General features: G+C 36.1%; 1 protein-coding gene across 50 annotated transcripts in view; it reads right to left on the bottom strand.

Moving 5' to 3' along the window:
- The window catches only part of RBFOX1 (RNA binding fox-1 homolog 1), a 1,213,941-nt gene that overhangs the window by 24,762 nt on the left and 1,161,740 nt on the right, over window positions 1–27,439 (bottom strand). For 46 of the 50 annotated variants that reach the window (XM_054080127.1, XM_054080124.1, XM_054080166.1 and 43 more), the window contains 3 exons: window positions 24,398–24,530; window positions 15,341–15,380; window positions 7,484–7,548 (listed from right to left, as the gene is read on the bottom strand). In XM_054080127.1, coding sequence (XP_053936102.1) covers window positions 7,484–7,548; window positions 15,341–15,380; window positions 24,398–24,530 — 238 coding nt within the window. The remainder of the gene's footprint in view (window positions 1–7,483; window positions 7,549–15,340; window positions 15,381–24,397; window positions 24,531–27,439) is intronic. The other 4 variants (XM_054080126.1, XM_054080128.1, XM_054080121.1 and 1 more) reach the window with 1 other exon arrangement.

Genomic DNA, 27,439 nt, shown 5'->3' with positions numbered 1-27,439 from the left:
TTTTCTTTATGTATATCATGTCATCTTTAAAACAATACCTCATTAAAACATACTTTATATTTGTTTCTGACTTCACAATGATTATTATTGTTTACTAGTAACCACCATTTTATCCGCAACAAAGTCTCCTGAGGTATAGTTATAAACTTCTTTATCAATTATGACTATCAATGATTCTTTCCCTTCAAATTAAGGTTTCACTAACTTTACAAATTTCTTGGCAACAACTTTTTTTTTTAATATTATAAATAAAATACCATATATATGAACACCTTGGTAGGGTTATTTAAGAATTCATTTAAGAAACACAAAATGAAGTTTGGAGGCTCTTACACATTTGCAAGTGACATGTCTAATCCATACAGACTATATCCAGCTCCAATTCACTCAATATTTTATTCAAAGCATTTCAGCCCTTCATCTTTTCTCGGACTCTCACAAGGCTCTTAATTCCTTCTAGCTCTCGAAGCACTCACAGTGGAAGCACTCAAGTTGGCAATACTTATAGCATGTCCTAATCTGCCTCTTTGTGGTCTATCAAGTCAATGATCTGAAAACTAAGAAGTGTATAATTAGACACTGACATGTCCAAAGGAACTGTTATGGTCTATCATGTCACAGGCATTGACCCAACAGACTGTAACAGTTTTGGTCTGTTGGATTAGGAATCAATGTTTTAGTAACTCCCTAACTCCGTATTTATCCAGTCTGCTGAATACAACACACTTAAAAATTGTAAAGTCACAATTTCTTTCAATATGCCCAAAGAGTGAAGAAGCCTCTACGAACTTTTAAATAGATAATTCCTACTTCAGAATGTTAACCAACATTTTTTTTCCTCTTTTTTAGAGTAAAAAGTATGCATGAAAATGCATCAAAGGAATATACTTACATTCACATTCCATTACTATGAACTTTTATGTTTAAGTTAGAAATTCCCAAGTGAAAACTCACGTAATCTGGTGTAGGCCAGACCAAAAGAAAGCAGGGATACTGAAGTTGATATGTAAATGTCAGAAGAAGTCCACTGGTTTTTTTTGGTTGTTTTTTGTTTTTGGTTTTTTTTTTTTTTTTTTTTAAAGGAGAAGCATTTACCAGCGCCCATCATCACTATGTTCAAGAAGAAACGGGCAACAAAACACCTCAGCATCTTTAAACGTGGAACACTTTAGAAAGCTGGGTACAGAAACCTGGGCTTTAATGTTTCTCTACCTTCTCTCTCAATTTTTTCTTCATGGTTTCCAGCACGGATGCCGAACCAGAATATACAGTAATAGCCTGGCCTTGTCTAAGAGGATTCTTAGAAAACCCCTTGATATTGCAGCGAAGAATGGAAATTACAGGAAAGAGAAGTAGAAGCAGGGTATGAAGAATATAAGCTTTGACATGATAGAAGTTTTATAGTCAGTGTTTGCCACCATTCTGGGCCAGGAACCCTAAGCTTTTCCACTACTATATTGGACTCACTAGTTGAGTAGTTTCAATAGTTACATGGACGTTACAAGAATACTGATATAACACACAGGTGAATCAAGCCTTCAAAGTATCAGAACACTTGTTAGTTCTACCAGATATTAGGCAAATATGTTAAAACATCAAAGTATATAAAGTGGCCTTCTAGACTTGGCAGAACATCGCATTTTATAAAATGTAATTGTTTGCCCTGCTTTCCTACATTAACTTGACTTCCCGCGTCTCCTCCTAAAAGCAGTATAGCTACAATATTTTAGAATGAATCATGTTTCAATCCTGAGAAACTACTCTATGCGATACGTTTTTATTTCAGGAAATTCCTTTCCAATTGCTCTGCATGAATCTCTCTGTTCATAATATTTTAAACTCTTGGATTATTCTTTTAAAGAGAATGTAGCACATTCCCGTTATTTGTAATCATCCACTTGTACTTCCTAATTCCTTCACTAAAAGGTACTGGTTTGGCTATAACGTGAGTCATATACTTCAGTCATTCCCAAAACCGTGATCTGAGTGATGAATATGGGTTATGAAATATTAACACGATGCCAGCGACCCTCTAGCTTCCACTGATCAGATACAGACATAAAGACACACGAGCCTATTGGTAGATGTCCAAATCCATTACATCTCTGTAGCAGCAAAGTGAATGATTTGATTTTTATTTGCAATAGAAGAGAATAAACAAGCTTTTAGCTACCACACAGGATAATCGGCAAAAAACTAGACCAATCAAACATCATCACATCAAATCTAAACGTCTGAAGAACTAGTGTTAAATATATGCTATATTATTGCTAAACAAAATCTTTGTACCTAGTCAGGATGCTAACTGATCCTTTGCACTCTCAAAACTTGAGTAGCTCTGGATACGCGCTACATGATTTTCAATTATGTATCATCTTGTCCCCTAAACGCCTCTATTTCTCAAGACTAAACTGGTCTAGCAAAAATCAAAATTGTTTGAAAGTTCCAGCTGAGAGTAGAAAAGTTATCAGTATATTCTATTTTTTTTCTTCTTCCAACCTGATTATTTTAGAAATTGAAACTGTGTAAAAAAGCTCTTTTCCTAAATCCTAAAAAGAGTGATCACTAAACAAAATTACTACTTTCTAAAATATTTATACTTCTATAGAATTGTTTAATGAAAAACTAAATTCTGACTGAAGATGCTACTATATGTTAAATGCTCTCAAGACCTTAATTCTAGTATACATCACTAGTAAGATCCTCGATAACAGAAAATAATTTGAATAAAAATATAGTGGGTTTCACTGCTTATTCATAACATATAAGACCTTAAAGTTTACAATACACAAAAAAATCACCTCCATCTACAGAAGATCACATTTTATATTTTATGGGTTTTTAGTTTTCATTCTGATTTTTCATTCTTTAATGAAGGATTAAATTAAATTAAATCAGTGCCTATTGTATTTTAGGACAATCTGAACAAAAATATCAAATATTATTCTCAACTACCTGCCCAGAGAGAACTGGAAAATATCTTAAATTATATCTCTATAGACACTAGTACTTTGGCTAAAATGAATACTCCACATAGGCATGTTAAAAATGTAAATTATATGACTATCAGGATTTTACTGGGAGTAAAACTTCAGACCTGGAAGATACATCCGTATGACAAAATCCTCTGTCTCAACTTTCATTCTAAATCCTATATATGACCACAAGAATGTGTAAGACAAACTGACAGCGAAAATAATATATTTTATACTACAAAATGTTACGTGCAAAATATTTTGGAATATGTCTTTTTTGCTTTGAAAAAAAAATTAGTGGGGAAAATAAAAAGGTCAGCTTCCAGTGGCGAGGGATCTAATCCATACAGCCAAGACCTCAATGGGAACCTTCCCATCTCATTGTTTGTAGTAAGGTTTAAATTTGATATTGTATCAGAAAAAGGGAACTATGTTGAGAGCAAAATACATATGCACGTGTGTGTGTGTGTGTGTGCACGCGCGCGCACACGTGTGTGTCTGTTTCTGGGTGGGTGATGAATGGGGAATGTGTGTTTATATATGAATATGCAATCATACATATATAAACACACATAATTATCATTATTAAACTGAACGGGGTTAGCAAGCAGTACAAGTGAAATGACTCTGCCTTTCAGACAAGGATAGTTTACTATGATTGGGGTTTTGCTTTAGTATACGACTACAAACACTTTCATAAATATTGCTGACAAGGTTAATATGCAAGAAAGTAACATTTTTCTTACTCCGATCGAAGATGCAATAATCAAATCATAAAACACAAAACCAATAGCCAATCAATGTGAATAAGTCTGGCCATAGGCTTAATTCAAGCAAGCCATTCACTGAGCTATGTGATGGATCTGTCAAATCCAATACAGCATTACAGACATACTAGCAACACCAAGTGAACATGCAATGACAAAATGACAATACGCCCGACTGCCATGCTTTGACTTGTTCTACACCATAAACAGAAAACTTGATCAATTTGCTCGTTTCTCTTACTCCAGACGTGGACAGAAATCTAACAACTATATTTTTATTTGTATTTTTAAAAATATTACATGAAAACTGAATGAAACCTGTACGAACATTTTATTGACATCTGATTTAGTGTCTTTTGCGCATCTTTACAGTTGTGCTTTCCAAACAGTCTCAGTTTAGAGTTTCACAGGCAAAGCTCCAGAACGGTGAAGAACATACACAGACTTGAAGGTCCCCTTTTATCAGTTACAAGAATAGGAAAATTTATCAGAAATATTTTAAATATTGGAAAGTTAAACATTTTTTTGATCCATTTCTGAAAAAAAAGCTTCAAGTCTTTTAAGTGCAATTTAGGATGATGATAGATCGCACACTATAAAAATTCAATTCCGATTTTTTTTAAAAGGTGTATTCTAAGATTATATTGCTTCATAAAACAAAATGTACCATTTTGTTTGCTTTGTTGATTTTGGTTTACAGTTCTATGACTGGAGAAATCTGCAAGATCTGCCTACACTGTGAAATTGGTCTTAGGAGCACATGATTTGTTTTAACAAATACTTAAGGGGTTGTGTTGCTCTGTTTCATGAGACTTCCTTGCCACCTGATTCTCCCCTATGTATCTATTCTTTGCTTATTTCCAGCAATATTTCTAGCTGTGACAAACAAGGATACCATTGCATTTCTCCACAATAGAGCTCTCTTACAGTGATCATTATCCATTGACTTGGTGTATTGATTCTCGAGTCCCAAATCTTTGTTAACCTTTATTTTTAATTTACCAAAACATGTCTCCAATCTAACGATTTCCTCTTTCCATCTCCTGATTTAAGAAGCATGTCGAATACGGAACATTGCCATTCATCATGTATATGAGCGGTGACCAAAAAGAAAGCTTTTTGATTTTTTCTTAATTAATATGAATTAGTATTTCCATTATATGTCACTATTTCAATAGTACACAGTCACTGGTCCTCACCTCATTTTTCTGGACATTGTTTACACATAAACAGTAAAAATAGTTCACACGTTATTAAATTAAATAGGGACTCAAATCAACTCTGAATAGGAGCTGTATATAAGGAGATACAGGATCTTCAATACTGTCAGAGGACAGTTGATGATTAGTACATTGGGAAGAAAAGATACTCGCACCACTACTGAACTATATTTCAGCACTTTCAATATTAATAATTCACAAGAGTTGCTACTTTAATTTAAAAATTAATGAAAAGTTAATCAAACTAAGCAAATTGTAGTTGTGAGTAATCAGAGGTATCCATGTTTGTACATAGTTTCCCATATGCAGAGAAATGTTTGAGTAAAATGTTATTTGTTGTGTTCTCTATGTTACTTTTAGGATTCTCCCATAAAGAAACTCAGTTACAATATTTGTAGTTAAGACAAGAAACTATATTAATTTGGGGAAAGTAGATTGAAGATGAGGTGGACCACATTTAAAGAGAAGTTGAATTAAAAAAAATCCAAGAGATATGAAATTCATTTAAGATATTTAAAATTATCCAAGCAAAGACAGGTTATTACAATTCTAATTATACACAAAGTGTATCTGAAAAATAGACATTTTTTCAGAAAAATAATTAAGGCTTGTAACAACTGCATTACTACTGATGCCATCTCAAGCTTCCTTTACAGCATTTAAGAGCACTACCTTCTTAGACAGATCCTTTACTTTTTTTGTCAGCGTAGTTCTTGGTGATGTAGACTCTACCCATAGCAGATGTGACCAACTGATGTTTTATCTTACAGCATTTGATTTGTTTTATGAGAAGGTACATTAATTCATAATTAAAGCATTTAATAGTCATCTTGATACTGTTCAGTTTCTCTATGCAATATATAGCTTTTCAGAAATTCATTTATTCATAGGAATAAACACCCTAGGAGTGATCCAGGGACACCTGAACAATACCTGGCAAAATATGATTAGCCACAGGAAATTATTTATAATTTTGTCCTTTCGATTTAGTAAGGTTTTAGAGGCAGGAACTGTTTTGCATTATAAGCTTGCAGAAAAACACTAGAGCTGTGACATGCTAACACACCTTTGTGGAAATGAAATGAAACTACTGAGTAGCACTTTGCCCTTGTAGGTTACCCTAAGCAGAAATAGTACATCCCAAACCAAGTGCGTACAGCACGTATCTGGTTGATATTACTGATCCAAAATTAATAAAAAGTAACTTGCTTACCTGTCTGACACAGCATGCCTCAGCCACACATGCAAATTATTTTATTCACATAACTTTGAAAAATGTATCTTCATTACCCAGAATAAGCATTTGAAAGGCAAATATGCATGCAGAGCATTGTAACATTCAAACCATGGGACTTCAATTCTAAAAATACAGAATCCATGAACAGCATTTCAATCTAAGAAATAGTGGACTGAAATTTCTTTATCTGTTGATTTCATTGAGAAAGAGAAAGACTTAAAACAATGTCTAATTTAGCATCTAAAGAAATTTTGCAATACATATTCAAGACTTAAAAAATTATCTCCGTGACTCCCAGGGAAACTTTTCTTATATCAGGAACTGAGAAGTGTGACCTTACTTCTCACTGCTATTGAGAAGCAAAATACACACATGTATCTCTCTTCCATAACATACACCCTCCCTTTATGACTGTACACTCTTCAAGTACTTTAAAAGTATTAAAAATAACAGATTTTAAGGGTACAGTTCATGGAGAAAATACAGGATATTCTTTCTTTTCATTAGAAAATTATGACCACACACTACAAAGACTTAATTTAATGCAATTTGACGAAATCCTATTCCCACTGAAGTCAATAGCAGTTTAAACATCGACTTCAAAGGGGTCTCAAGACAAGTTAATTTATGCGACATTGCTTTTAGTTTATAGAAGTTAACCTTAGAATGTTTCTTTTATACAAAGATTTTAAGAACCTTCTATTCCTGATATTATTTTCACCAAACGTGGTTTACGTTTTTGTGGATAAAAATACAGAATAAAATAAGAATAACTGGGTTTTTTTTTTCAGTTCCTCAAAAAATCAAGCGCCTGGAAAGAAAGCAAACGGAAAAAAAAATATTGTTTTGCCTTGGATAATTCAAGCTTAGACACAGTTCAGTCTCAATTTCCACTGACTAAAACAATGTCAATGAGAATTGAGGGCACTCAATAGGTTCAGGTTCTAAATCAACTGAAATAATACTCTTAAGACGAATAATGATCTTTAGTAGCAGACCATTATGAAGCTGTACATATATTTATCTACATTGTACAAGGGTCACAGACATTAACTGGATGATCTACAGCTCGGGAATGTGCACCTCTCATGCCTGATTCTCAATTAAGGCCTAAAATCTCTCAATTTATGGCTATTCATGGATTATAATAAAACAGCCTGCTTTAAAATATCACAATTATCTGCAGAGCAACAAGACAGTTATGAGACTTCAACAAGGCAAATTTATAGAATCATCTTCAACTTCCACTGGTCAAATATGTATTATCAGTAAATGAGGTCTTACCTGTCACTGTAGGCAGCTGCAGTGGCAGTGGCAGGCTGGGCATACCGGTAGGCAGCATAACCACCCTGAAACACAAACTCACGCTCTAACTCGATTGCTACAGCACCTTAAATAACATTCTGCAAAACTAAGCAACAACCGAGAGTGCTGTCATGCTGTGAGTTCAGTTAAGGAGTTAAATACGTGGGAAAGAGTTCAGTGGATTATTAAGCAAAACTTATCGCCACGAACTTGTTAAGGTTTGTCCCAGAGATGAGGAGAAAGTAATGAACTCTATTCATCAACATAACTTTTTTTGCAAGACAGTACTGTATTCTTGAGCAAGTTTTCAAGCAGCGATTGTTCTTATGAATGACATGTATGCGTATTAATAAAGCGATGCTGAACTTAAAAGAAAAACTCAGCTAATAATCAATTCTTTTTTGTCCAAAATACAATTTATCTTATCTGGTTGACTAAACCTATGAATTTGCGCAGTCAATTAACACTTAACGTTACATAGGTTTCCAATTTATACATAAAATTTTAATGAAGAAGCAAAACTCTCTTCTTCCATGAATTAACATTCAGTTGTATGTAACAGTAATTGCAGCTGTTCAATTAAGCAAACAGGACAAACAACACACGTTTGAAAGGAATTGTGTGCAGTGATGCATTGATTATCAAACTGTGAAAACAGCAGAGCTTCCTGTTCAACGGACCACAGTGTTATATCAACCATTTCAAAATGATCTCAGCGTGCCAATTAACAAACAGAGGCCAGTCTCCCCAGATAACACAAACACCATTTACGTCCCAATTAGAATCCACCACCCCATAATCCTCTGGGAATGGGGACTTTTGGTTTTTTTTTCCCTACCTTCCCCTACCTTAAGAAAAAGTTGAATAAGGACGTAGTAGATTACTGAGCTTTGAATAAAATACATTCTTTGGCTTAAGGGTTTGCTTTAATGGATTCATTTCTTTTATTTATTATTATTTTTGGAAGGCTGCAGTTACACGAGAAATTACACTGAAGCACGAAGAATAGGTTAAGATGGGTCAACCTTTACTGTAAGAGTAACACATTTTTCCTGCAGGAACTTCTGTGGGTATTTTGATTTTACAAATAAAAATTCACTCTTTCTCAGAAAAGTAATTTCAACTACTTTTAGAAGCTGTTTCTCCCTTTACTACCTGGCTTGGTAGAACCGCTTCCATCTCTAGAAGGTGTAAACCTTTGCTGCTTTGAAGCAGTCTGGTTTGGGCAATCAATCATTCAGTTGATAACACCACATCACCCTAAGAATAAACACGTTTTGCATATAGCGACAGCTCATGAGACACTCCGGGCTTTGAATTGTCACGAGTACTCAAGGAACATTCTTCCTGACTCTTTCAAGCGCTCACACAGGGAACGGTACCTTTCCCTCCCCACTCGTGGGCAGTCCCTCCCAGCAGCACTCGCGCCACACAACCCTGCGGTGAGGGAGGTGCTTTCAACACTCTGCGCTCTCTCTTTGGCAGCGAGCGGCTCCTCTGGGCAAGCACAGATGCATTGAGAAGAAATACTTTCTCATTTCAGATCATCTGATTTTTATAAGCCAATAGAAGGCTATTACTGTCAAAAATGTATGATAGGCACATATCGCTTGCAGGTACGTGCATGCAGGCAATCAGATGTCAAATAATGTCACCAAGTGCCAACCGAGCCAGCTAACAGTGAGGCTGAGAGACGATAATGCAAGCCGCACGCTTGCACTGGCTTCTGCTACAAGGAGGAAGGTGAGAGATTATACAAATTTATCTGATCCCCCCTTCTGTTTTCTAAGTGCTAAGTATAGCAACTATTATTTTTCTTCTCTCCCGCCCCCGAGGGCTGATATGAAGGACCATGAATGGTAAAAGTATAAAGAAGATATGAAACTTGCATTCGTGACTGAGCCCTGAAAAGGCGCGGCAGGCTGCCCGTCACCCTGCACGACATCATGATTCTGTTCATCACACGTATGATTCCTTCGCCTGCTCTGTAGTCCACTTCTAAACCCCCATATTTAACTGTGAGAGCCACTTCATTTTGATCCAACTCTTCACAGAACTACTCCCACCACAGAACGGAGAATGGGCTACCATTAGAAGTATCAAAGTTTCGATGTTCCTACTAGGACAAAAATGAGGCGGGCTGATCGCATAGTGGCTGGTCTAAAATCTGCAGATGGTGGACTCTCCTTCTCTTAACTATCATTAAAAATGGATCAGTCTGTGAAGAAGGACCCTTTCTTGCTCCCTGAATACGAGCTACATTCCTTTTATTGCTTACACTTTGATTTGCTTTCATCAAAGAACTGCTGCTGAACAATGAAGTTCAACTCTGAACTTTATTAAGATGTTTTAGATTCGACCACCAGTATGATAATTCTCAGAGTCCTGAAAAGACTGAGTCTAAAGCAATAAAAATAAAAGGGAATCAAAGTTATTGGATTTGCCTCAATTCTTAGGAGAGCAGAAATGCAGGATGCATTCGGTTATGGGAAAAATTATTCTTCTCTACCATCCCATCTTATGCTTTCATATTTTTAACAGAAGAACATTAATATAATGACATATGAAAACATTCTTAAGCAAATTCTTTTCATGGGGTTTGTGTTCTGCAGTTTTGTTGTGGTGCTAAGTTTTCTTATCGTTTTACTTCAATTTACTTCAGAAGATTTATCATTGCCACAACAAAATACTTGAGGATACACTTTATATCCGGATGGGAATCGGGATGGGAATCTGATTCAGCCCCCTAAACTCTAATCTTCTGTCCCAAGTTCCACCTTATGATTTTTTTTCTCCTTTTGCACCTGGCTGATAGCTTAAATAAAGAACGCATTAGTAATATTCACTACATTTACATCTCTTGAGTAATATATTACATATTTATCTTTATGCCTTAGACTACATTGCAAAATAAACTATTTAGTAGAAAACTACATAATAATTGCATAATAATAAATAAACTTTTCCAGTTCCTATGTTTTAGAAATGTTTCAGGCATGCTTCCCCCCCCGACTCGCTCTGTACATTCAAAGAAAGTGTGTGACTGTTACGCTTTAATATTTTGAAAGTACAGCTGAACTAATAAATTCAGCTAAAATAACGAAAAAAGAATGTCTACCGTCTCATCTGTGCTCCCATATTTGCTACTTCCAAAACAATGGTAACACAACATTAGAGCAGCTGAAGTTGCCTTAAAAAAGTAAGTATAGACTTGATACATTTGCAGTCCAAATACACAAATATATCTCACTGACAGAAAACACTGAGTGGGATCCTTGCAACACTAACTCTTGTATTTCATGGGATATGAAGAATATCTTTGATTTTGCGATAGAACTTAGAAAATGCAGCTGGTAGACTATTCTTACCATTTAAACCCACCGAACCCATTTTTTTTTGCATAATTATTTGCGTATTACTATGATTACAGGCTCTTGCAATACTGCTCTATAAAGAAACAGAAATGTAATGATTTGAATGAGTACGGAAAGAAGGATGGAAAGAAAGATGTAAGGAAGGAATTTAGATGAATTCCCCAGAGTCACTCATTACAATTTGCCTTTCAATGTTTTATCCATCCCTATGGTTCAGGCAAAATGAAAAAGAGCAGTGGGATTCAAAGATCGGTAGCAAATTCTTGTAGAGAAATCTTAATCAATTTTAGAAATAAATCACAGAATTTTTAGATAAGCTATGATAAAACGGAAATGCATCTGATTTTTTTAAAATAGTCTTTATATATGTAGTAAGAATAATTTCCACAAAAACAAGTTATACAAACACAAATCTATAGATTACAAAACCATGTATACATGTGCGCACTTCCTCCTAACACACCTAAATTAGTTTTTAAATCAGACGTAGTGACAGTGTTTATTATAGATACAGATAAACTAAGTGACTCTAAATGATAAGCATTTTTTGTGCTAGTTTTTCCTATTGCTATCATATTTAATAGTCTACGTAAATGTTGAGGAATATTTTTCCTCTATTTTTACATCCTATACTTCTTTTTTGATCTCTCGGTTATACATCCAAATGACATCACCTATTAATGACTATTAATTCCAAGCAAATACAATCGCCAAAATTGATCTAGTATTTTTTTTTCTTTAAAGCACCGTTTATGCCACAAATAAAGATCAGAGAGATGAAAATATGTTTCATCTTGAAACCTCAGAACTTTTAAGATAGCGTCATGGAGTGTTCCAGCACTCAGAGCAGCAGGAGGAGGAACCCACTGCTCCTGGGAACTCTCTCGTCCTTGGAAAAGTATTTTCTCTATTCGCATCCTTCCATTTACAAAACACAAAAAAAAATCTTTGGTACTTAAAGGAAAGACATCAGTGGTAAGAGCATATCCTCACTTTCCACATCAGAACAGTGCCTTTCAGGATATCTGACTGCATCGTAGACCTCTATCTAGTACCAAGGGACTGTTGCTTAGATAATTACATCTGTGCTTTCCTTGGGAAATAAATATGTGCTCCACCCAAAATACCACCCTACCTTTGAGATAAAGCAGTAGCTACTGTTAACCTCCTCCCAAACCCCCTGATCACAAGAGCGTGCCTTGTTCTTGATCAGCATCCTCAGGAAAAAACTTTAACCTATGTACTGATTCGTTCCCGTGGGCTCTCACCAGTTGCAGTATCATAGCTCCAGAACCCTAAGAACAGGGTAGAAAACCCTGCAGTGAACTACAAAGTCTAAGGTAGGTGGTTAAATAGCACTGCCAAGGGGGCTCTGAAGGTGGAGGTGACAGAGTTTGGAAGTTTCTCCTATTTCTTAGCCTTCCCACATTTGAGGTGTGGACGGAAAAACACCACATTCTGAAAATGCTCTTTATCACAATGGTAAAGAAAATTAACAGATTTTAGATAAAACAGAGCACTAGTGTAGAGCTATTATTCTAACTGCATATTTCTGTGTCTGCTACTTCTTTTGCTTCATTTTGTGGAGTGTATTTTCTTATTTTCACAGGTGTCAATCTTCATCTAGGAACTTCTGTATTTGCTGGCAGGCAACCTTAATTCTCTTTTAATGAGTTTTTCTCTTAGTGAATCAATACTTAATTTTAAAAGGTCTTCCTTACTTCTTAATCATCTCCTTTATTTTTCCTAATCAAAGGCACATTTAAAAAGGAATTCAATAGCTCAGCTATTTTAGAAGCATTATTACATTCAATATAGAACTATATGAAACACAGAATATATTATATTACATCTAGAGTCATGGATGTTGATTTTTCATTTTAGACTGTACTTTCCACCTATTTTTATATTCCTATTCTCTTCTATTCCTCTGGTTAGTATTAACCAATTCTGGCTATTTGCCACTTTTGATTTACCTTGCACTTTTTACCCAATCAGTACCTCTTGTCGTCTTCCCTCCTTCCTTTCCACAACATCTCACCATCAAAGGCTACATTGATAGCTCGTTATGAAAAGATCAGCATGGTCCATACTACTCGTGGTACTCAATGTAATCATGTCAGAATGAAACCCACTTTGATTCACCCGTTAACATATATTTGCAGTCTGGCTTTTCAGGACTGTGTTCCTTTTGTTTTGCTTTCTGAGGTATTTTTAAAGTTCCATTTCTCTCCGATACTATTAAAACCTACACTGTTTAAATGTTTGCCGCCTCTTTTTTCTTTTTTTTTTCCCCCACAAAGCATTTGTTCTTACACAAAGCCTCAGCTCTGCACTTAACGTGAAAAGCTGAGTGGAGCTATGTTATAATCAATTGGGATTAAATAAATAACTTGGTCTGCTGCAAACTAATACACTAAGAAATAATACACTGTACATTGTAAGGTTTCTTTTGATTTATGCCAGTTCTCTCTTTATCTTCCTCTCCCTCCCCTGCAACATGTTTTATATGCAAGAAAGAACAAATGTGAGGAAAAATTAATTATAAAATAAGAAGCTTTGTACATTATAAAAAAGTAATTTCCAGAAGACTGTTTTAATTCTGTCAATTGCTGTAAACATTCTGCTGCATGAAGAGAACTAAGAAATGAAATCAGAAAAACAAGTCTGCAACTGAGCGAAAACCAATACACCAATATAGTTATTCCATTTCTAATGCACATGACTATTCCAGACAAAAAATACCGATGCTACACTAGAAACTACTGATTTCTTCAGTATCTTCCTCAATGAAATCACTTTCTATTTGGAAATAAAATGTTCAAGTCTGTGAGAAGGTGTGAGGCCTAAAAATGATGCTATCAATCCCCAAAAGAGATATTCCTGGTATTCAGCAGCAGTGGGTTCTGAAACCACGAGCAGTTACATTAACATTTAGTCCCCACCTATATTATCACATTAAGCAATCCTGAGAAGGATGTCTTTTTGCCTTTCAGATTTTCAGGTTGGTAAACTGAGCAAAATGGATTTCACATTCTTTTGACAGTTTGAAGAAGTATGAAAATTGGAAACCACACTTGAAGACATTCCACTCTGTACCACGTTTCCTATATAGCTCAAAAATTCAGCAGCAATGTGTTCAGATGAGATTAGAGCAGCGTACTACACCTCAGTAAGCCTTGTGTTGTAAACAGTGCTACTGATACTATCACTATAGTACATAGGGAGAGAATTTTACCCCATGCTAATTTATTTTAAATATGTTTTTAATCTATAGAATTTTCATATAAGTATCAGCCTCTTTCTATATCAGAAACTCAAAATCTACTTTACCCATAAACTGAAATTGGTTTCCTTCTTGATATAAATCTTACTTAAAAAAAAAAAAAAGGTTTTCTTGGAAATAGTACTAAAAATTGCAGATAATGAATACAAGTTTTCTAGCACTACCTATTGAAATTTTAATATTTATACCAATTTCAACTCATCCATCTCTTTGTACCTCAACAGAGACGGTACAACAGAAGTGCAAGCAGGTTAGAGAAAGATGTCTGGTGGAATAAAGATGATACCTGTAACTAAGGACCAGATTGCTTCATCAAAACAATAACAAATGTGTAAGATCGCTGGAATATCAGTAAAACTTTTTGCATTTTAACACAGGGTATAAGAACTAGTTATTTTAGAAGAGTGAAATCCAGCCTTAACCAACCGGAACCTCTTGCATATTCAGACATCAGTAGCCTCTGCATACATTCAAGGTAAAAACTTAAGTATTGGTAAAGAACTTGAAAAAAATATTTAAAAGGAAATTGATGATCAGTGAGGTGAAGAAAGTAACGATGGATCCAGGGCTATAAATCCTCGCTAACAAATATAATTACTTCTTATATCATGAACAGTCTCTAGCCATTTCATTTAAACTCAAATAAGTGGATTTTAAAAGAGCAGATGGAAGTCTACTTAGATTAGAGACAATACCCAGCTATATCCTAACTTACTCTGTGATTAAGCTCTACTACCACCTTAGGTATACCCAGTGTCGCCTGCATCTGGGAAACCTCTCTCTCTAAAGTATTTTCATACTTCATATATTAATAATACTCAGCTTGCCTTGAGTTTTAAAAACGAGTTTTAGAGATTTGCAGAAGAATGTTTCTGCTATTTTTATATTTTTTCTTTGAATTTCAGTTTTGAAGGGAGACGTCCCTCCACGCACACATATTTTTCACATCTTTTTGCATTCATTCAGCATTTGATTGAAGAGTTAATTCAGCTCCACTGAACAATGATAGATGTAATGAACAGAAAGGTCTTCCAATGTGAGAGATATTCTTCTCAACTCTTTCTGACAGGCAAGGGATGGTAAATAGACAAAACAGAGTCAAGCTAGGCAGCAAACTTGTAAAAAGAATGACTCTGGTAATGTACAAGGACAGCATGCACATCAATGAATACTTACATAAATGTCTGCACCATAAAATCCATCCTGGTATACAACACTGCAAGGATGCACACACAAAGAAAAACATCCATATTAGTGCATTTCCACATGCAAATGCCACCAACCCCTGCACAGCTGAGGTTAGTCTTGTCACAAGAACAGAGGGAGGGGGGAAGGAAGGCACTCTTCACATTGGTTAAGGAGGTTGGTAGTGATCATCAGAACTGAAACGGTACTGAACACAACATCTTATTAAGTATGCCAAATGCTTACTCAAAGAGAATCAAAGCATGGCAGGATTGGAAAACAATTTTGATAAGGAGTTTTGGTTTTTTTTTTCTTTTATTTTTTTTCAGAAAACACATATTGACAGTATTTTTCCTAGAAATTTTTTCAGTGGGCCAATCCTACAATCCGCTTTAATGCATTAACAAAATGCTATCTCTTGGATCACTACTTTCTTGTCCTGCAATTATGTTAACCCTCTGAAACAAAGTGGTCGTTGTCACACTGCTTAGATGGAAAACAAAACAAAACAAAACGTAAGTTTATATTAGAACAATGTGTCAAACAATTATACTGGTGGTATTCTACTCATTGGGTCAAATCTCAATACCTCAATGTACGCAGAGATGAGAGTATTCATAGGTACCACATTGCTGGCTTGGTACACATTTCCAACAGTGACAACAGGTCTGTTAGGACTATCATAGCATTATTATAAAAAAAAATATTAACCTTCCTCAATTTATCATTTTATAACTCTGGCGAACATACCAATGATTCTGAGCTCCCCTGCAGTTTTGGTTTGATAAATTGCTACTTATCTGAAAAAAAAAGTGTTATCATTTTATTGCTGTCAACAGTTTACGCAGAGACTTATGTGTTTCAGCTAAGACGAATCATCACTGCAAGTAGTTGAAAGTTTAGATTCTTCACCCTTCAGGGTAAGTGATACAGCATGACAAAGATGATTAAAATGATTACAGAAAATAAAATTGGAACTACACAACAGTGACCTATCAATTACACACATAACGTAACTCCTGCTATTTTAAATTCATTTGGCAGCTCCGTGACTTAAAATGGGCATTTCCAATACCAGTCAACCCAAGCTGTTTTGAGAGCTAAATATGAGAGCACACAATAGTTTTTTTTTTTTTTTTAAACAATATTTTCAATTTGGAAATACTATTATCTGGGAATAGCAGTTATTACCGTGTTGCTGGCCTAAGCTGTTTTGCAATTACAACAGGAATTTTCAGTTAAGAAATATAACTGATCTTCTGAGGTCAATGACCAAAACCCAGAGGGCTGAGCTGGCATGTGTCTAAGTCAGAATCGCTTGAGAAAATCATAAATATGCATAAATGCACATAAACCACATTGACGACAAAAGTTTGCTAGGGAATAATAATGGGTGAAAACTTGGCTCCACTTAAATTGGAGTGCCTGTCATTTGCTTCAGTAAGGTCAGACCTTTACTCATGTATTTCTCCATTTATTATGTCTGCAGAGCAAAATAGGCCAATCCTCTGCTAGAGTGGCAGTGCTCAGAGAGCTGGCTGTTTATAGTGTGCCTACCTTCATTTCGGTTTTGATATTCTGATTATTTTATCAAACTACATAATTTTCTTATCCCTCTTTGCATCTGAGAAATAAAACTTTGTACATGATTGCGAGGTAGAAGTACACAGCCGTGAACGACACGGAAGGAGGTTTATGAAATTATATACAGGTAATACAAAGTTTACTGAAGATGAAGGCCCCACAACCACAAACCCCTATTCCTTGTATCCCTGCATCACTTGTGCTGGGAAGAGGTGGAGGAGTTGGGAACGAAGGAGTGAAGTCGAGCCTGAGAAAAGGGGAAGGGATTGGGAGGGGGGAGAGCTCTTACATTCTGTATTCGTTTCTAGCCATCCAACCACTTTTTAATAGGCAATAAATTGAATTAATTCTCAAGTCAAGTCTGTTTTGCCCATGACGGCAACTGGTAAGCAATCTCCTCGTTTGTATTGCAGCCCAAGAACTTTTCCATCTTACCTTCTCCCCATTGTAATCTTGAGGAGGAGAAATGAGAGAGGGCCTGGGTAAGGGCCTGGGAGTCAGCCAAAGTCAACCCACCAAAGTTCATTAAAACATACTGCTTTCAATTATTAACGTGGCTATTCAGAAAATAATGCTTTTGGGAGAACGTCTCAAATTTTCTTCTTCTTCCTCTGGGTGGTCTGCGGTTACACTGTGAAGATGTCACAAGATGAATAGGGGCTGATAGATTTTGAACTCCCAAGTACAGCTGGCCGTAATCTTGGATAGGTCACCTCACCCACCTACGCCCTCCTCTTACACAGAATGCTCAGTCACGTACAGACAGAGACTTATTTTGGATTCTGAATACACCTGATAAATACGATACCAAAGGAAGTACCCAACAATAAAATGAGACATGAATGCATGACTCCACCATTAAACACGGTAAATAACAGAAACGGGCAAATGACTGTAACGTTCCCAAGCAGGACAAGCACTATAAAGAGATCGCAGCTGACTTCATCTCATTTCTTCTAAGTGGTCTTTTAGCATGATAGTGATGTTAAACATAAAACTTTCTTTTTCTTTTGAGATTTGATGAAAAGTAATTCTTTACATTTTGAGAGATTTCAGAGCATATTTTCTCTATTCACTGTTCTCGTCATCTGTGGATTCCTGTAACTGAATCTTATCAGTGGAGTCAAACGTATTTCCTAACAGCTTTCCTCACCAGAAGGACAAAGTGTATAACACCAAGAGCAATGTTTTACTCTTGTACTTTCCTTCAGTATACAATTTTCCAAGGGGTAATTTGCTTTGCTTATCATTCCCTTTCCTCTGAAGCTCTAGGCAGAAAACAGATGATAAGACTCAAACCATGGGAAATGACTGAATGCATCATACAGGGATCCCATCTCACCACAACTACTTTTACTCTTCATAGCAAAAAATTGTCTTGGCAGACAGATAAACCGTGAGTTCCTTGTAAACCGACACAGGGCCCACAAGTAGCCATGCTACTGAAATCTGAATTACTCCACTCAGGAATGGATGATAAGTTAATGAGCTACCTGGAGGCAAACAACAAATTTGGGGGATTTATCGAGTTCTATTTTATGATTTTCTATTGCTAAGAAACAGAGAAAAGATAAATCTTGATTTAATAAGAAAACATGCATCTAAATAAGATTATATCTGGCAATAATTTCCTGAAATTATTTTTCTATAAATATGAAACTGTTTTCTTACCGACTATTATACATCTGCTTTGCGCAGTTTTAGCTGCTTGATTTTTGTCTCTGTCTTATAATAATTTTTTATAACTATATCAAGACAAACTTTACTAGTTTAGATTCCACCTTTATAATATCCTGGGAGGACTACATCTGTCTTCATTATCATTTTTCTACCCTCATCTTTCAAAAGGATTGGGTTGAATAATCTATCAACGACACGAGAGACAGTTCCTGACTGCACAAACCCTAGTTCAGTAACTTCAGACAGCTGAGTATATATGGCCCTCAGCCATACACAGTCTGCACAAGTCAACATAAATAACCTAAGGCAGACTAAGTGCATGGAGTGATTGATCCATCATAACAAACAGGCATTATAATCACAATTTCATTCATTGCAATAGGAATCATGGTTATAGTTTGCTACCTCCCCTCCACCACAACTAAGAGAAAGCAGCAGAGGAACAGAATCACCTTTTATATAAAACCTTTTATATGAAGCCTTCATGAAACAAATAATAGAAGAGATACAACTGTAACTTTATTTAAAACAAACCAAAGACTGAGAAGTAAAGTAACACCTTTCAACACTCTGACGCCACAACTTCCAACATTGTAAACATACAACTGAAACTCTTCTATGAAGTAATTTCAATTTTTTACAATGTTCTCTAATTCCAGGTTCTTGTCTTTCCTGTTTCAACATTTTCTGCCACAAAAAAAGTTATATTATCTGCTTTGGAAAATTAATTGAAGGCAGTGCTGCAAAGAACAAAGCTGTAAGACACAAATCGCTATGCACTGACAAAACACATTTTTTGTTCTAACAGTTGCACTTATTTAAAAAGCACAGAGTCCAAAGCAAGTGGAAGTTTCTGTGAACCCAAAGAAATGTCCTGTAAAGAACAAAATAACCACTATAGTAGATGTTGTAGCTTATATTAATTATCCTTCTTTCTTAAATTCAGAATGAGGTGTTGAAAAAGAAAGCTTCTTTTTCATTTTGCATCAGTTAGAATGCAGCACTTCAAAACAATTATTTTAACAAAGATGAACAGTTTCTGAATAGCCTGTGTCAATTCTCCTCCACCCTCCCCAACATCACAGTTTTATTTAGGGTAAGGGACTTATTATTATTCTTTTGAAAGAGAAAAAAAAGCATATTGCTACCCCTTGTTTTCCCAAGAAAGACACTAGAAGTGGAGATATGTACTGAAAGCTAATTCTCTGTTAGCTTCGCCAGAATTTGAAAGAGTGGAAGGGACATGTGAGGACAGAGTCATCACACACTAAACTTGTGAAGAACTTGTGGTAAATGATGCTGAAATAGAAGAGCTTCTCATTAGGTTTTGCTGCTATACTGCCAGGAATACAGTGATGTTGGCTTTTCTTGACAGAAGCATAAAAAGGGAGCATTGCGCTCGTGATGCTTTAACATTTGGCGAAATATTTTCAAGAATACTGATCTACTTGCTGCAGAGTTCAAAATCAATAACAGGTATCAAAATCAGATCACCTGCTTTCAGCGTCATGCTAAGGAGAAAAAACCCCAAGCCTTCTCTCTCCTTTCCTTTAGCAATGTAAGTACCACCAATTGCACACAGAATCTGTCATAAAAGTACCTTTACTTGTAGCTTCTGCTTTTTTAGGACATTTCTTAGTAGGCACCGTGTCAGTAAAATAGACAATGCTAGAAAGACACAGGCCAAGCCAAGACAACATTGTTTTTTTACAGTGATGTCTTTTTTTATTAATTTTTAGAAAATTAATTTGTACAAAACACTATCTAGTATCCAGAGGGAAGCCTGCAAGACAGGCCAAGAGAAGCAGGGGGCTCAAATGCTCCCACATGGAAGCTCTCCTAAGAAAGAAGGTACGGAAGGATTTTAATCAGCCTAAAACAGTAACTGCTTTGCTCCTCAACCAAGTTACCAATCTTGCTGTGAAGTTCCTGAGGAGCCTCCTGAGATAAGCAGGCAATAGCTCATAGTTCCACAGCTCCTTCCTTCCACGCTGATGGGCTCAAACCTTTGCGCACCTCTCATGCCATATACAACACAACAATCTCCTGCCTCTCCTCCTCCCGCGGTGTAGTCTTGAAGCTAAGCTCTCCATGCAATGTGGATCTCTACCTTTTCTCTACAGTTTTCTCACACAAATGAATCTTTACTCCCTCTTTTCAGTTTCAGTAGGTTTTTATGGATCATAAATAAATTATACATATCAAGCTATGAATAAGCTGCATACTGTAGTATTTCAAGGTATTAGAAATGATGCCACAGATGCTAAAAATGAAGTATTTTCCATGAGCAAATAAACAAAATGATACCTTAAGGAATTAGTGAAATGCCTCACTCATGTCTAAAGGAGCCATTCATTATTACGTAGTTCTACATATCTCATGAATACAGATTTTATTTCTAAGTGACACATATTAAAGCTGTTCTTTGATTTATAAGAAAACGATGGCCTTAAATATGGCCGTATTCAAAAACTTTTCTCAGACCAATTTGCTGTTTCCTGTAACAGTGAGGCACAGCAGAAGAGAGCTTTCCATACCAACCACATTAACTTGTTTTGCCTAATGATCTTCTAGATTTCCTTGCAGCTGGGGAAGCATTGTCTTTTCTTAACTTTGTTGATAAACAGTTTCTAAGAGAAGGTCACAGTGAGCCTCAAACAGGACATCAGTGAACAAGAACAACTACAGATTCAAGGGGGATGGAATAAAAAGAAGGCTTTTGTTCCAGAGACAGTGCTGCTGAAATAAATACTAGTAAGCAGCACGTCAAACTAGTCTAAGAAATACATGTTCTTAGCTTTACAGTTTATTTCCAGACTCAAAGCAAAACGATTTATTTTCACTTCCCAAACTTTGTAATATACACAATTGTGAAGATTATTTCAGATCAAGTATTACATTTAAGTTATAAGCTTTCTAAGGTTAATGAAATAAAAGAAAATGAAAAAGGTAATTACAAACTTCAGCTTCATATTTTACACTTACATGTGGGTTCTTTTTTAAAAAGAAAAGTATTATTTTTCTAAGAAAACAGCACTGGAATATAATGTTAATTTATAATTAAAATCATATCTGTCATTATACAAAACAAATGTATTTTTTCTAATGATGGAAGATATTTTAGTATGAAACTATTTGCTTGGCTCTAGGGCCAGGCTCCTTCCTTGAGTGAAAAATGAAAAACTGCTGCTAAATAAATTGCAAAATAGCATTCAAAGCTTCTTTTTTATTTTTTCTCATCAACAAAAGATTTTCCAGGTTGTTTGCTTCCTTCAGTAAGTTTATTCATTCTCTCTGATATCTTTATTATCTCTGTAACTTTCCTTGACACCTACTCCCATTGTGACTGAAACCCATATTCTTATAATTTTTCATTGATTAAGGTCTTTTTGCTGACAAAAATTCATTTTTGCTTCTTTGATAGGTCAGAGTACATGATGGGTGAGAACAGAACAAAACATTGCGAAGCAATTCCGAATTGTACGATTGTATCAGTGAGATTACTAACACAAGATCTGACAGGCATCGTAACAATGAGATGGGACTTCTTACTGATGCAACACATGGCTCCCTCTTTTATAACAGGTCACGAAGGTAGCAGGTGAGATCTGTCCAACCTAACTGTCAAACCATCCTGCAGAACGCGCGAGGGCTGATCTGACCTCTCAGAACCCAGTTCTGAAACCCGGTTGAACCTGACTGCAGTGTAAAATGTCTGTACTACCTTACAACGGGAGTTCACAACGCTTATACAACTGACTTACTACCAAAGGATGCTGGAAGGAAGCAGTACGATTACACGAGAACATATATGTATTACACTTCGAAATTTAATTTGTTCTGCTGCATCGCTGTACTAACTATAAAGATTTATATAACACATATATGCACACACAGAGAACACCCACATGTGGCCCCTTACATTAAAGTATATTTAAGTTATCTACTGGTCGGAAACTATTTACTTATTTTGCTAATACTAATCAGACAGTCTTGTCAAATTCAAAAGCTGTATCACACATAGATGGCATATATTTTCTTATATTACTTCATGACTTTGTATTAAACTGAGGTATTATGTTTGTGACATCATGAAACCGGTAATAACCCACGTTATCTTGGTACAGATTGCACATTCTGTTCATATTTAAGAATTTCTTCTTAAACTAAGGAGAGATGGAAAGAGTCTACTTTATTTATATGTAGCATCCATTTTGTAGTCGAGGCATTCAAAAGTAAATCAGCTCTTGTAGGACATTCTAAACTTGTTCCCACCATCGCCAAGTACAAATATCTGGATTAATTCTAGAGGAGAGTCTGGGCAACAGTAGGATATCTCTGGTGGGACACCATCCTTGTCCTAAGGTAACTCTGGCAATCCTCAAAAGCCACGGTGTCTTCCTACAGCTGTTATAAAATTGTTTTGCTTATTAAACCTGTATTAGTTTGCTTATTTAACTACGCAAAACACAGATAATAAAAAATAGAATTCATTTTTACAAAGTAACCCAGTTCTCTAGCATAGTTTTTATATTCATTCTTAGAATATCTTCTGTCTCTGAGGTGATAACTACCCAATGTGAAGGAATGGCCAAACTGCCTGTCCTAAATATCCCTGAAAATTTAGTTCCATGGCTGACTGACAATATCTGCAAACCTGTCGAGAAACAGAATATGCCTTTTGGCGTTATAGAACAAAGGCTCCACAAGAAACTGCAGGAACTAGTGAAGGGCACACATCTTGCACCCCAACGTGCTACATGGCGAGGGTGGTAGCACATTCCTGTCCTGCGAGCTCCCTGACCAGCGGATATCCACAGTGAGAGCAGATGAGCTGTCGAACAGGACGTTAGTGGGAGTGGGGAGAGAGACAACCTTCATTCACAAACTTCAGCAAAAAGTTCCTGACCCTTTCTCGGAAAGATCTCTAGAGAGGTAGTGGCCTATCTACTTCAGATTTTATGACAAAATACTATCCTAGCCTAGGATCTGCTAAGCTTCCTGATTTCTTAAAGCCTTCTGACACTGTCAGGGCTTTTAAATATCATATGCAGCGCACAAACTTGCCTGTGTCAGCATTTAGAGAGCGACAGGAAAAAGTCTTTCTTTCTTCTTTCCCTCAAAAATAGACCTCAAAAAAAATGATATACATCTTCTGAAATAACAGACGATTATTCAGTTTCTAGATTATTACTATAAACCGCTGTCCTTTATTCCTTAGTTTACCACATGGTTTTAGTAAAGGTAGGTCACTGACAGTGAAATTTTAAGGTATTAAGTAAACATACTGAGAAACATGTGGCACTGAGAGAAGCACCAAATTTCTATTGTGGTATAGATGTCAACTAGAAAAACTAAACAAACCACGATAGAAGGGGAAAAAAATACACCACTGAGCCTTCAGGTCCAGAGACAACTTTCAGCGGATGATTTGAAGAAAAAGAAGTTAACAACTTGATCCAACCTCCTTAATAACCAGACGTTCGCAATCATCAAAAATATATCTTTAGCTGAAACAATTTCTCTGTTCCAAAGCATTCGATTTCTAAGAGCATTTACATAACAATATGTGACATCTGAAACGCTGAAGGCCACCAACCATGGCAGTACAAATTACAGTCATTTTTCAATACTCCATGCAAGGTGCACCACTTCCAGCACTGAGATTGGTCGCATGCTGCGCTGGTTTCTGTGGTAAGACACGATCAGCATGCACCACAGTCACAAACAGTTTGTAGCCTTTGGACGTTCATGCTAATATGTAGAAGAGGCTGATCTCCTTACCCGCCGTAGGCTGGAATTGGAGGAGGGGGGGCTGCTGCACGAAACGTGTTGTAGACTGTGCGACCTCGGCCTCTTAGATGTGCACCTCTGTACGCAGCAGCTGCAGTTGCAGCAGGGTAGGGAAATCCTGGCACTGGGAGGAAAAGGAGAGAGATGTAACACGTTCAGATCAATCCGGTGTTCAAAAACAAGTGTCAGGTAGCAGCATGTTTGTACTCGTATTAAAGCTTGCCTGTAAGCGCGTGAGGGAGTCACCAAATAAGCAAATTATTAGTCTTTCAACCAGAGGCCTCATCTTGTCACACAAAATCTTTGTATGCAAACGGGAGAGAGCTAACTGGGAATTTTGATGGCAGTGTCATAGTTGGCTCTGATTTCCTTAGAAGACGCTATTAAAAATAATGCTGACTGCTTTACCCAACACTGCTATCAGGAGGCTCTTGAGGTCCAAGTCATCCAGTCAAAGCTCAAATTTATGAGGCCAGAGTACGTGGCTGTATTGACCTTCAAAAGTCAGCCCTGCTTGGAGTGGAGGTGAGATGTTAGACCAGGTCACCTCCAGGGATCTAAATTAGGCAGTGACTTTACCAACAGAACTTAACTTCTGTTCACAAGTTAGTTATTGACTGGGTCTTACTTGTGTAGGGGGAAAAGGGAAAGAAAGATATAGTTTGCTCAGATTATGGGGGTGCGCTTTATTTTTAACAGTATCTGTCATTCTCGACAGACAAGAGCTGCATAGTCTGGAAATATCTCCTTGAATTCAAATAGCGTCCAGACCCAATAGAAACACTTTAGACATATAACAAAGAAATTAACTCAGAACTTTTTATATTGTCATTGCACCTCAGTGTAAACAACAATCACCATTCCGTGTGAGATTTCAACTATTTTAATTGTTTATCAAACAGTAATACAGTACTTAAAGGGTTCTTTTCCCATAAAATGGCTGTAAAACTTCTCTCTTCATAAACTTTTAAATTGAAAAATAAAAGAAGAAACTTTCCATTTTACTTTCTCTGCCAGATTTTTGACCAATACTCCATTATTAATTTCTCCTCAGATCATATATTGCTGGACAATGTTAGAACAGGTATTTCTTAAAAGAATTCATCAGTAAGAGAGAGAAAATCAAATCCAGCTCTGTTGGCACTCAGGTTACTTAAGTTGTGCGTTACTGTGTTAAACATTTTTCAGTATGTAAATAAAGTGATAAATGAAATAAATATCACTTAGCCAAACCCTAATAAAAATCAAGCAAATGGAAGTAATGATGCACAAACTAGTTTTCCAAGTCTGAAACTTTAATTTATTTTAATCCACATTTGCCTTTCATCTGTTTTAGCATTAAATTTTAAAAGAAGCCTTGAATTTGAAAAAGAAAATTAAAAATTCACAACTTGTAGATGTTGCTGGCTGAAAATACGAAGGAAAATACCATAATTATGGTGACTTCTCGATTACTGCCTTGCTCTGTGGCTTTTGGGTTTTGCTAGGTCCTTCTCACTCACAGAAATCTTGTACAGTAATTCTGTAACATGTCTGTGACACAACATAACCCAACCTGATGGCAATACAAATAAATTAAAACAGTCTTTTAAAAAGTGTAAATACCGTATTTTTATTCTTTCTGTAAAAAACAGCATGTGTGCAAAAATCAGAATGGGGAACTTACAAAGTCAATATACTCTCAATAATTTAGTAATGGACTCCATTTCAGAAGGATTAAAAGAACATTTTTAGAAATGGAAAGCATTTTTGAGGAAGAATAAACATATATATGTATTTATCATATACTCGAAATTCAGATGCTGTAAGTACTTCTACATAGGTGACAACATTGAAAATTGAACAGTATAAATACAGTAGTGCTAGAATAATGACCAACTGCTCAAACCATGTGATTTTTGTCCTTTTCCTGTCAAATAAAGTCTTGCATACACATGTGCATATGAAACTATAGAAGATAATTTTCAGTAGACAGAAAACATAAGCAAACACCATAGTAAAAAGATGTACAGTCCGTGCTGTAGTTCCTCTGACTGAGTAGACAGTCTCCCCACACTACCAGAGAAATAAAAGGTACAATGCTCAAATTTTCAGAGATGGAAGTTAACAATGCACGAGAAAAACCTGTGTTGAACACCACAGCATCACTGTTCACTTCTGTGCCTCAGAGAACGTATTTGTGAATGCCACATGCTGGAGACTTCCCACCTTGGCTTAAATTAGGTGATGAGCACAACACATGTTTCAAATGGTCACAACCGTATAATTACCGTAACTATAATCTTGTCTGTTACTTCTGTAAGAGAAACAGTGAGGTGGACTAGTACTCTTCAGCAAGGAAAGTACAGGACTGTGGGAGCCACAACAAAGCTCCTCGTTTGTATTGAATAATGGAGAAAACATGGGGAGGTGCCTCTTCACACAACCTCTAATTAAGCTCCCATGGAACTTACTGCCACTGAATGCCACGGATGTTAGAAGTTTAAGTTTATATGACTGAAAAGTTTGAACAAACAGTTTTCCTGCGGAGAAACAGTTTAAAGACATCACCTCTGGGTTTACAAAACCACTCCACATGGTACAGAGCTACGTTCAAAGAAATACACACCTACACACTAGCTCTAGTCTTATGACTTTTCTTCAGGCATCCAGCTTTTCTCCTTTCCAAACACACAGTATTGGAGTAGATGGAGAACTAATCTACTACAGTAGGAATATCTTTAATATCAGAGTAATGTTTAGCTGCAGTCTGCCTGCGTTAGAAAAATCACTCCTTTCCACCTAGTAGATGGTCATTTCTAGAAGGAAATTTCTCCAATGATTTGAGAGTTACTTTGTGCATGTAAAAAAAAATAATCATGCAAATAAATAAATAAAAAGAAAAACAATCGAACAATAAAACAGTGCTCAGAAGAGTATGCTTAAACAAAGAGAGAAAAACGGACTTAAGTGTCTGGCCAGGAAAAACTGGTATCTGAAAAGGTGGTTACTTTAAATGATAAACCTGAAGGCTGGTATTCCGTAGCTAGCTTT

This window comes from Cuculus canorus, chromosome 15 (assembly GCF_017976375.1).
Source record: "Cuculus canorus isolate bCucCan1 chromosome 15, bCucCan1.pri, whole genome shotgun sequence".
In the NCBI taxonomy this organism is placed as follows: Eukaryota; Metazoa; Chordata; class Aves; order Cuculiformes; family Cuculidae; genus Cuculus; species Cuculus canorus.
This window is presented reverse-complemented; position numbering and strand designations above follow the sequence as displayed.